This window comes from Triticum dicoccoides, chromosome 5B (assembly GCF_002162155.2).
Source record: "Triticum dicoccoides isolate Atlit2015 ecotype Zavitan chromosome 5B, WEW_v2.0, whole genome shotgun sequence".
Taxonomy (NCBI): Eukaryota; Viridiplantae; Streptophyta; class Magnoliopsida; order Poales; family Poaceae; genus Triticum; species Triticum dicoccoides.
In genome coordinates this window covers 374,989,654-375,001,535 of record NC_041389.1, presented here as the reverse complement: position 1 = coordinate 375,001,535, position 11,882 = coordinate 374,989,654, and the positions used below count along the sequence as shown (strand labels likewise).

At 44.6% G+C, this 11,882-nt stretch overlaps 1 protein-coding gene and 1 long non-coding RNA gene across 2 annotated transcripts; one reads left to right on the top strand and one right to left on the bottom strand.

Annotated features, from left to right (window-relative positions):
• Positions 1-611: 611 nt before the first annotated feature.
• On the bottom strand, positions 612-1,947 carry LOC119305548. The gene is made up of 5 exons (XR_005148704.1): positions 1,738-1,947; positions 1,366-1,621; positions 1,009-1,085; positions 754-917; positions 612-665 (listed from the first exon to the last, which is right to left on the bottom strand). It is a non-coding gene; the product is annotated as an uncharacterized LOC119305548 (long non-coding RNA).
• A 4,585-nt stretch (positions 1,948-6,532) lies between these two features.
• On the top strand, positions 6,533-11,238 carry LOC119309245 (potassium transporter 23-like). Its single transcript, XM_037585277.1, has 9 exons — positions 6,533-6,958; positions 7,314-7,542; positions 7,650-7,898; positions 8,019-8,069; positions 8,312-8,572; positions 9,000-9,052; positions 9,174-9,288; positions 9,416-9,670; positions 9,928-11,238. Exons 1-9 carry the CDS (start codon positions 6,632-6,634, stop codon positions 10,980-10,982), a joined length of 2,595 nt encoding a protein of 864 aa, XP_037441174.1. The 5' UTR covers positions 6,533-6,631; the 3' UTR covers positions 10,983-11,238.
• The last annotated feature ends 644 nt before the right edge of the window (positions 11,239-11,882 follow it).

The following is an 11,882-nucleotide window of genomic DNA, read 5'->3' as shown; positions in this document are numbered from 1 at the left end:
TTAGTAATGGCACACCAGTGGACAGTGCGCCATTACTAATTAAAACTAGTAATGGCGCACTGTCCACAAGTGCGCCATTACTAACATTTTTTTTTACTTTTTTTCAAAACTACTAATGGCGCACGACGGGTGTGGTGCACCATTACTATGTCAACTAGTAATGGCGCACTATACAACGGTGCGCCATTAGTAACAATTTTTTTTATGTTTTTTTTCAAAATTACTAATGGCGCACCACACACCAGGTGCGCCATTAATAATATATTACTAATAGCGCACCAAGACATGGTGCGCCATTAGAATATAGTAATAGCGCACCACATGTCTGGTGCGTCATTAGTGGCCATATCATCTATAGCCCTTTTCCTAGTAGTGTCGCTCGAAGACATAAGATTTGGTTGAGCATCACATCAGTCACTCTGACTTTGTTCACCTGGACCCCACTTAACAGTACGGTGGTTCCTATGACTCAACAAAGAAGAAAAGGAAATAACGAAACAATTGTGTCTTCGTGCTCCATAGTCTTCACGCGATGTCTTCTCTTGTCATAGTCTTCAATGTGAATGTCTTCACAGACCACCATTGTCTTCAATGTCTTCACACATTTTTAGGGATCATCTCTGGTAGGTAAACCGAATCAATATGGGACTACTACCTGTGTTATCCTGCAATTCTCACAAACACATTAGTCCCTCAACTAAGTTTGTCGTCAATACTCCAAAACCAACTAGGGGTGGCACTAGATGCACTTACAATAGGGTGCATAACTTCTGCTGAAACTTCCTTGCTAGCGGCCCATGTTTGATTTTCATCTCATCCGATGGATCTGTCTCCGTTGGGTCAAGCACCATCATAATCTTCTCGATATCCAGGATATATAATGACCGACAATCCATGAAATGCACCAGGAACATGAACTAAAAATTGATTTTCAAGAACACAGAGAAAATCAGAAAATTAGGAGTATATGGATAACTGATGCTCAACTTTTCCAATTATTCCGTTTACCTTCTTTAGCCAATCAACTCTATAGCCCATGAATTTAGAGTCCATCGTCATCTGGTGGCTCACTGCCCAACCATAACCTATAATTTGGCAACGTACACATTCAGTCTACGAGTTGTTCCACCAAAACAATAGTCAGTCTAACAGTTCTACTACAAGAATACTAACAGTACGATGAATTTGGTTCTGACTATTAAACAAGGCACCACTAAGGATGGGATGCAGTGGCCAAGCTTACTTTCTGGTGTATATGGACTTTTTTTCTAACGATTACAGAAGTAAACAAATTCCGACAAAATCCTGTGCAGTTGTGACGAACATATAGTGACAGACCAACAACGGGAGGATTTGGGTTCACACCTTTTTTGTCCTCTGAGGTGCCTCTGGATTGACTCTGTCATTAGACTGGTCCGACCTCGTCGATGATGCATCCGCGAGACGGCGGACTCGAACTCCTGCCATATCATTCCCATCACCGCCGAGCTGTTGAGCGCAACCAGATCCAGTATTTGAGTCTGCAGAAATGGCAAGGCCGGCTCCGCTGTTTGGCAACAAGACCGGGGGAACCGGATCTGGGTGCTCGGGGTTGTCCGCGAATTCCTCTCGTAATGGGAACCTGCAAGAAGATATCAATGGCCGCCACCAGGGCCGTTCGTTAGGTTTCTTCTTCAAGGAAAAACAGCTTGAAGAGCAAATCGTCAAAAAACTAATTGCAGATCTGAGACCACTTACATGTCAATGGCATCAAGCAGGAACTCAACCCCACCGTCTTCCATTTCCCCGTGCTCGCCGTTGCAGAACGAGCGCCGCCGCAAGGACCTACTCAGAACGGAGACAGAGGTGGGGGAGTGATCCCTGGCTCGGTTGGACTAGTAGCGATCTGGTCCACGGACCAGAGTTCCCGTGCGCGAGCGCCGTCCCACCCATATGCTTTGGGCCCACGAAATAGCCACTGTTTCGTACCGTATTTCATCGCACATCCCTTTTTCCACCCTCGACGTCAGACGCGTCAGAACGAATTATTCGGGTCCCGAGCCTAGAGCTGACGCCGGCGATTTCGGCATCATCTGGGCTCGGGCATCAAATCGCCGTGTCCAAAAAATATCACATACACTATTGAAGAATAATTACAAACAAGTAATTTGTACATGAGCCTACAATTTATTAAATCTGGCATGTGCCTCACTCTACTAAAAAGTATGATGCCACCTACTATGACTAAAAATGTAAAATGCACGTGGGTGTGTGCAGGGGCGTAGCTACGTACAGCTACCCGGTGTCACTGGCACCGGGTCCAATCTACACTTGCTTAAGATAATCCATTAATTTAGTGTGTAGGTCATTGATTTTTTGATGTGTTCTTCTATGTGGACACCGGGTAATCTTCAGTCTGGGTCCGCCCCTGGATGTGTGCATTCATTAGGGTGAGTGTATGTGTGTGTATGTGAGCGTCTATATTTATGTTGTGTTATAAAAAATATATTATATATTAGCATAATTCATTTTTATTTTAATATAGGTTTATATGTTCACTTTTGTAGACCGGGTATAAAAACGGGTGGCTTTGGATGATGTTTGAAATTGTTCATTGACAAAGTTGCTGATGTAACTATATTGGACCGGACTAAAACCTCATCAAGTTTTACATAATGAGAAGACGCATACAGATAATTGTTCTTCTTTGTATATATGTTGCACATGATAATACAAAACGTGTATTTTTTTTACAAAGTATGAGAGAGATGAAGATAGATTATGTCGATGTTCAAAAAGAATCTATCAACAAAGGTCCCCAGGCAATGTTGTTAGAAGGGGCTAAAAATTCACCGAGTTTTATACAACAAAAAAAAGATGTAGAATAGTTATTCTCCACCCCTCGCTTATTACATCACTACACCATATACTTACGTCCTGTAAAAAAATTCCTACATCCGAAGTGAAAAGACAATCTAAGAAAAAAATGTATGTCAGTCAAAAAAATATAATTTACATGACATAAATTACGACCGTAAAAACATAGTACAAAATATACATATAAATGCAAATTTTGTGATCTTATTGCTCGTATCTTAAATTTTCTGATGCCAGTCTGTAGTAAATCAACACGAATGTACTTTTTCTGTATCAAACATATTTTTTATGAAACGATCGTACAATTACCCGAGTGCAAAATAACTTATTCGGCACCGTGGTTGATCAATATCATCATTATATATATCCAATAAAAACTAAAAGCCCGTAGGGCGAGGTTGGGCGCTCGCCCTACCTTGATTTCTGCAGATTTTTTACTAGGTACAAATACGTATACGATAAAGCTCCAGTCGGTCGCTAGAAATTCCGGTGAAACGTTTTAGTGGGCCGTGAATCATGTACTTCTTGTTGGGCCTTATCAACTAGTAGGTCACGTTATTCTAAAGAAAACTAGCAGGCCATGCCACGGACTGGGTCACGCACAATCTCATGCCTCGCAGCCCCTCGCCCGACCGAATCGTTCGTCCAGGCCACTACACCATGCTCGAGACTCTCGCTCGACACTAAAAATCTTCCCTTAAACTGCTAAAAAAAATTTCCCTTAAAAATGGTTATTTTGCCTTCCTGTAAAAGTTAGGGGAAGTTTTTTGAAAATAAATTTTTTCAGTCCCTCTAATCTTCTTCCCCTAAAAGCATGTTTGTTTTACTTTTAATTAAACAAAAAATAGATAATTGCTATGACCCACTGATCAGTGGCCCCGGCGAGGCAGTGGCGGTGGCGGCGGCGCGGACAGCACGAGGCAGTGGCGGTGGCGGCGGCGCGGACAGCACGAGGCAGTGGCAAACGGCGGCGGGCGGCAATGCACGAGGTGGTGGTGGCGGCAGGGTCACGGCGGAGTGCGCTGGCGCCGTCATGAGCGTGGCGGTTGATGAAATTTCAACCCGCCACTTGCCACGAGAGATTTTTTTGCCCCAACTTCCCGTAAACTGTGGTTATTTTAGAGTTAGGGGAACTGTTGGAGTTGCTCTAACCCTAGCGGCGGCGCTCGGGGATGGCGGCCAGCAAAAGCATTGCCTTTTAGGTGCGGGGGCGGGGGCGGTGACCAGCACGAGTGCTGAGCGCGCGTCCAGGCGGGGCGAGGGCGCTTTCCCGAGGGCTAGAGCATGCACTATTCCCGGTGGCAGGAGCGCATGCCATTAAAACTTCCTTATCGTTAATGTTTTAAGTTGTTATTCTATTTAAAATATGTTGTATTTGTTTATTCTGTCTAGGATCATAAGAAAATATTGGTTTGCATAAGAACATTGCCTTAAGAGTTCGCCCCACCTCGAAATAGTTTCGTCCTCCGCCACTGAACGCACGGGCATTTTACTATCAGTGATAGATATGTAGCCAATGACGACCGACGACGACAACCCATTCATCTATATCTATACCAATATAAAAAGACCCAACGGGGCAGATCCAACTAATCTCCCATCAAATCATGTCAATCCAACGACCTAGACTGCTTTAATGTCGAGCGCTCAACACGTTTAGCGTGCAGTTAATTTTATACCAAAAATAGTGTTAATCACATAATAACATGCAAATAATATCCTACTTAATATCCGCATGCACTTAATATCTTCCAGATTAACGTGCATTGCACGTACACATTGACTAGTTGATTTAAGGAGCTGATGGTGACACTATTAACTTTAGTGTATACCTATTCTCAAAAAAATAAAAAATAAATTAGTGTATACCTTATCCCTGTTCCATGAGCCATCTCAATGTTAAAAATAAGAGGAGCAATCTGAAACGAGGATATGATATACATGTCGTTGTACGGATCATACATCAGTATCTCTTCGTAGTCCTTGGCCAAAATCTCAAGCTAAATAAAAAAGATAAAAGAAAACGAGTCGTCGAACTGCTGCTTTCGTCGGGCACAACCGCCGTGTGTACGCAGTTACGGCGCCGTTCCCGGATATTTGTCAAGTGGAAGCCGCCTGCGACGGCGCCCCATCGGACCTGAGATCTCACGCTTCAATTCTCATCAGAAAAACCCGTCCCCGGTTGCGAACGCACCAATGTATCGACGCCACGCTGATAATAACCTGTGCCGGCCCCGCCCCATGCACTGGACTGGCAGAGCAGCATTGTGATGTTACGTGTCTCTATTATTATTGTCGCCTACCGTACTAGTTTTCCACGTGACGTAGCGCAGAGGGCAGAGGGCGAGAGGACGAATCACTCAACAACTGAAAGATGGCACTGTAGCGTGTAAGTGTAACGCATGTTGTCTTTACCGACCACTTTGGTGAGTCTAAACAAGAACAAAAAGAAAAACTGATCTCCTTGCTTGGCATGAAAGAGACAAAGTTACTACAGTAAAAAAAAGAGTTCACTGAAAAAACATATGTGGGAGGGCCGGAGGGGACACGTACCACTGAAAATTACTATAGCAAGTACACAAAGGGTTCAGTTAGACTAGTCACAATGGGGAGGAACTTAGGCTGGTCATAGTGGAAAGTAACTTAGAGTAGTAACATGCATACGTTACTACTTTATGTTACTACCCTTAGGGCCTGTTTGGTTTCAATAAGTCACCTGACTTATAAGTCAGGTGACTTAAAACCAATGACTTATAAGTCATGCATGTTTGGTTGTCACTTGACTTATAAGTCACCTGAGCACACCTTCCCACCTTATTTTTTTAGGTAAAGGTGGTGAGACCCATGCAAAAGGGGATAACTTATAAGTTTTAAGTTGGGGTGGAGCAACTTATGACTTATAAGTTGGGGTGATTTATAAGTTAGGTCTGTTTGGCAAAATAAGTCAATTTTTGCACTTTTCGACTTATAAGTTGGTGACTTATTTGGAACCAAACAGGGCCTTATAGTGGGAAGTGTCATATGTGGAGTAACATACACATGATCATTTATTGTCTTGTAGACTCATTTTGCATTGGAAAGCGTTATGTGATGGTAACATATTAGGTTACTCTATTTGCCTCTCTCCTCATTAACTACTTGTCACATCAACATTTTTGATTATGTGGCATCTATGTTACTACCCATGTTACTCCCACTATGACCAGCCTTAGGAGTAACATCACACACTCCAATACAACTTTGCTTATGTGGCACATATTTAATGAAGAGAGAGGTGCTTGTGGTAACTAGCTAAGTTACCGAAACATCACACACTTTAAGAAACAATGAGTCTATAACCTAATAAATACATCGTTGCATGACACTATATAGATGTTCCTACCCACTATGAAGGTAGAAACATAGTCTAGAGAAGTGTGTAAGTTACTAGTTTATGTTCTTGTCCATTGTGACCAGACTTACGAATATGCGGGAGGCTGGACGTGTAGAGACAAATTGCATGCAATTTCACCAACAGACAGCTCAACTGGCCGCCAAAAGCCAAACGTGATCATCTCATCGGATCACTTAAACAAATCGCAATAATTCCACACGAAATCCTAGCCGTACGCTGCCCCCGCATCATTGCTACGGTCCCGAATCCCGATTAAGAAAACCCGAAACCCGAAGAAAGCCCAACACGAAGCGCCACGCCACACCACACCTCGCCGCAGCCTCGCTCAGGACCAGCCCGCGCTCTCCTCGGATCCGAGCCGCCGCGCCAGAGGGGACGGAAATGGACGACGGCGGGATCCAGGAGGAGGAGCAGCCGCCGTCGGCGCGGCCGCTCAGGCCGAAGCGATCGGGGGGCAGCTCGCGGTGGGTGGACGCCAGCGAGGTCGACTCGTCCGAGTCCGCGCACTGGTCGCTCGAGGACGAGCGGGAGCCCTGGGCCCTCTCGGCCGCCGACGAGGCCGAGGTCCTGTGCGCCACAGGAGGGGCCCTGCTCTCGCGGAGGAGCTCCTCCGCGTTTCGCCGGAGGCTGGGGAAGCGGCCCAAGAGGGTGGACTCCCTCGACGTCGAGTCCATGAACGTGCGCGGCGCGCATGGCCACAGCGCCCAGGTTCGTCACCCTGATGATCCGCTGATTTTGGGACGGTTTGATTGGCGTTGGCGGCTTAGCGTAGCGAGTTGGAATTGTTTCAGTATAAAACAACGCGACCTTTGACCATTTCTCAATAGGCGAAAGCATCATAGGATACACGGATCGATCGCCCGAGGTTTACCGAGGTTGTAGTCCTGACGAGCCTGTGCTTTTGCTGCCATTTTGGTTGGGCATTTCATATATCAACTAGTATCTGCGTGCCTGACTCTGAAAACACGCGTGCCCTTTTTTTTCTTTGATGAGTCGGATATTTTTCTACCACATGTAGCAATGGAAGCGATGCTTAACCCCTCTTGGCTGCACCTTGCACCAGGATATATCGTTGATGGGCACCGTCGCGATGGCATTTCAAACCCTCGGAGTTGTTTATGGTGACATGGGTACGAGCCCTCTATATGTCTTCAGCGATGTGTTCAGCAAGGTCCCCATCAAGTCAGAGGTGGAGATCCTTGGAGCGCTTTCGCTGGTCATGTACACGATAGCGTTGATTCCTTTTGCGAAATACGTATTTATAGTCCTGAAAGCCAATGACAATGGCGAAGGTAAGATGCAAAACTGGTCCTGTAAATAATGCTTGTAGACCATCAGTTGTGTACGCTCCTGTCCAGATTGGTTTGGCTTACCGACTGAATCATCTCATGGTTTGCAGGGGGCACGTTTGCATTATATTCGTTGATTTGCAGGTATGCAAAAGTCAGCCTGTTGCCGAATCAGCAGCGTGTGGATGAAAATATTTCTAGTTTTAGGCTCAAGTTACCTACTCCTGAGCTTGAACGTGCTCTGCTTGTCAAAGACTACCTAGAAAAGAAGCCACTCTACAAAAATATTCTCCTGTTCTTGGTTCTGATGGGGACTTCCATGGTGATTGGAGATGGCATCCTCACTCCGTCAATGTCAGGTGCTTCATGTCCACACTCTTTTGTCCTTATTTCTTCTACCAACAGAGATTCTGAAATGGCTATTCACCTCGAAAATGCATCGTCCCTGACCCTCGTCTCTTGTTTTCTGTTATGTTCAGTTATGTCTGCTGTCAGTGGTCTCCAGGGTCAAGTTGCTGGATTTGATGCAGGTTTGGTACTCCCTCCGTAAACTAATATAAGAGCGTTTAGATCACTATTTTAGTGATCTAAACGCTCTTATATTAGTTTACGGAGGGAGTATTTGTTATGCCCTTCATGAATATTGCAACTGTCTGCTTATGTCCTGTCATTATATCACCGCCGACATATTAAACCATCTTTTCATACAATCCTACTTTCCAAAGCCACAAGAACATAAGTATCTCCTTGCTTCATCTTTTTTTTTTTGCAGATGCTGTTGTAATTGTTTCAATCCTAGTTCTTCTACTATTATTCAGTGTCCAGAGCTTTGGAACTGGCAAAGTTGGAATCATGTTCGCTCCCGTTTTGGCTTTGTGGTTTCTTAATTTGGGCTCCATTGGAATATACAACATAATTAAGTATGACACGTCAGTCGTGAGAGCACTCAATCCAATGTACATCTATTATTTTTTCAAGATGAACGGCATAAAGGCATGGTCAGCTCTCGGTGGTTGTGTCTTGTGCATCACAGGTACCTCTTACTCCAGCATTGTCTGGTTTCTTAATTTAGTTTTTTTTCCTCGTATCCTTTAAAATAGCCAGCGCCAATATTACAGAATTTACAGTCACACTGTGTCTTGTGATGTTTTTGGCATTCCTATATTCAGCAGTACCAAGACTGTTACATAGAAACTATAAGAATATTAAAAGGGATGAAAATTATCCTCTTCTGCCTGTCCCCATACTGTAGCATTCTGGATGTCATGATATTATCTGACATAATTTGGATGGCAGTGCTTCACTTGTTTCACTACTAACAAATGTAACTCGAAATTTATGCTGAGTGAATCATAAGGGCTGATTGGTCATCGATTTTACCAGTCATAAATCCTACAACTGAAAGTTATTCTGCTGCATACGGCCAAGAGCCCAAGACTCATTTCTTGTTGCAATTGTAGGAGCTGAAGCAATGTTTGCTGATCTGGGCCATTTCACTGTCAAATCAATACAGGTTAAGACATTGACTAGTTAACTGAGATACACCTTTTCCTGATTTTACTGTGTGATTGATTTGAAATTTGTGAATCACTTTTTATCAGAGCTAAGTTGACATTTCCTTTTGTTTGTTCCAGCTAGCATTTACTGCTGTGGTATTCCCTTGCCTGCTTATTGCGTACATGGGCCAAGCTGCATATTTGATGAAGCATCCACTTGATGTAGAAAGGGTATTTTATGATTCTGTACCAGGTAAGCTGCTCGGGTTCGGATGGCATAGATATATCAGACTGTCTAGGACTCTAGGTTATTATCACTGTAAATAATTATCCATGTGATGTTCCCTCATTTAAGTATTTTTGTTTTATTTGCAAAGCAGAAGTTCTGTTCTGGCCAGTATTTGTGATTGCTACACTTGCTGCTATGATTGCCAGCCAAGCTATGATATCTGCAACCTTCTCTTGCATAAAGCAGGCTATGGCTCTTGGTTGCTTTCCTAGGATCAAAATAATCCATACCTCCAAGAAAGTCATGGGTCAGATTTACATACCTGTGATGAATTGGTTTCTCATGATCATGTGCACCATCATCGTGGCCACTTTCAGGAGTACGAACGATATTGCCAATGCATATGGTCAGTGTTTTTGTTTTTAAGGAATTTACAACAATATCCTTCTTGTTTTAGCATCTAGAATACGTATCTTTGATAAACTATTGTGGCAATAATGTTCAGCTTTTTGGCATGGCTATAAGATATTATGTTGCATAACAATCAACTGATGGCCAGTTACTGCTCCATTTCATGATGAACACTGCATATGATATTATTTATCTTCAGCAAAGCAACTATCTGATTTGTTTCTCACACGATTCTCTAAAAAAAAATTCCAGGCATTGCTGAAGTTGGAGTCATGATGGTCAGCACTGCACTGGTAACCTTGGTGATGCTTCTTATATGGCAAACCAATCTGTACCTTGTTCTGTGCTTCCCTATATTTTTTGGTGCAATGGAGTTCATTTACTTAACTGCTGTCATGTCAAAGCTGCTAGAAGGAGGATGGTTACCACTTGCTTTCTCATCATTGTTTCTTTGCATAATGTATACATGGAACTATGGAAGCGTGTTGAAATACCAGAGTGAGATGCGTGGGAAGATATCCCTGGACTTTATTCTCGACCTGGGATCGACACTTGGCACAGTAAGAGTTCCAGGTATTGGACTTGTGTACAATGAGCTGGTCCAGGGAATCCCATCGATCTTTGGTCATCTGTTGATCACACTGCCAGCAATGCACTCCACGATCGTTTTTGTTTGCATCAAATATGTTCCTGTCCCATATGTGCCGCTTGAAGAAAGGTTCTTGTTCAGAAGGGTTGGCCAGAAGGACTACCACATGTTCCGTTGTGTCGCACGTTATGGCTACAAGGATGTCAGGAAAGAGGACCATGGCTCATTTGAGCATCTCTTGGTTGAAAGCCTAGAGAAATTTCTGAGGAGGGAGGCCCAGGAACTCGCGCTCGAGGTGAGCACAATGGAGGCAGAGCGTGATGATGTGTCTGAAGTGTCCGAGATAGTTCCATCATCTCCTGCTACTGCTGCTGAGGATCTGCACACTCCACTGCTTTCTGATCAGAGACCGGGTGATGACAGCCGAATGTTGGGCATGGAAGTCAGCGTTCCTTTGCCCCCCTCTAGCTCCATGTCCGCGGAAGAAGACCCCAGCTTAGAGTACGAGCTCGCGGCACTGAGGGACGCCATGGCATCTGGGTTCACATATCTCTTAGCACATGGCGATGTGAGGGCGAGGAAGCAATCATTCTTCACAAAGAAGTTCATCATCAACTATTTCTACGCTTTCCTGAGGAGGAACTGCAGGGGTGGCACCGCAACCTTGAAGATGCCTCACTCGAACATCATGCGTGTGGGGATGACGTACATGGTCTGATCGGTGCTCTGCTGCGCCTGTGCTGCAAAACTGAACCTTGTTCTTGCCCCTCGTCTTGGGTAGTTTAGGGATTTGTACCGCCGCAGTGAACAAAGTCACTGCAGCTTCTGGCCAACTGCCCAAAATTTTAGTTGCAGCATTGGCCTTGTGTGTGTACCCTGTTGTGTTCTGGCCAACCTTTTCGGTTAACTTTATGCTAAGTTATCTGTGCGATTTGCATTGGTAAGAATATATCGGTTTAATCTTCTGCGGTCAACCTTGTTTGTGGCCACCTGCCAGAACTGCAATGACTTCTTTTGCTAATGCACATGAAGCCTTTAAAGCTACCAGAGCTGCAACTTTGTTGAAGAACTGCATGCCAACCTTAAAACAACAGCGTCCTCTATTGCTGTAGTATCTGACTTGCCTCCTTGAGCGCACGATCGCGTGGCTGTGCTCCTGTGTGCTCTGGCTCAAGGAGGGCGACGCTAAGAGCAACTCCAACAGGCGATCCAAACGGACGCGCTTTTTGTCCGTTTGGGTCCGCTAAGCGGATATGCGTGTCTGCATTTTTAAATGGGTCGGTTTGACCGTCCAACAAAAGGCGGACCCCAATGTGTTGGCATGAAAAAAAAACAGCTCGTAGAAATAAATATAATTAAACATTAATTAAATATAAGTAGCCAGTCAACTGCCGGACAAAGTTCACTTAAATCTAATTAAACATTAATTAAAACATAAAAAAAGTCTGCGCCCTTGCCCTTGCCCTTGATGTCGACGTCGTCATCGCCATGGCCGTCGGTGAGGTCGATGAAGACGAGAGCAGGACCATCCCACCCGAACGTCGCCTAGTACGCTGCCAGGGCGGCCTCCTCCAGCGTCTGCTGGGGCGGCGACATTGCGGCTTGCCGCGCGCGCTCC

Coding starts and splice junctions, on each gene's coding strand:
- LOC119309245 (XM_037585277.1), top strand. CDS start 6,632: ATGGACGACGGCGGGATCCAGGAGGAGGAGCAGCCGCCGTCGGCGCGG. Junction 7,543..7,649: donor AGCCAATGACAATGGCGAAG/GTAAGATGCAAA, acceptor CATGGTTTGCAG/GGGGCACGTTTGCATTATAT. Junction 9,671..9,927: donor CGATATTGCCAATGCATATG/GTCAGTGTTTTT, acceptor AAAAAATTCCAG/GCATTGCTGAAGTTGGAGTC.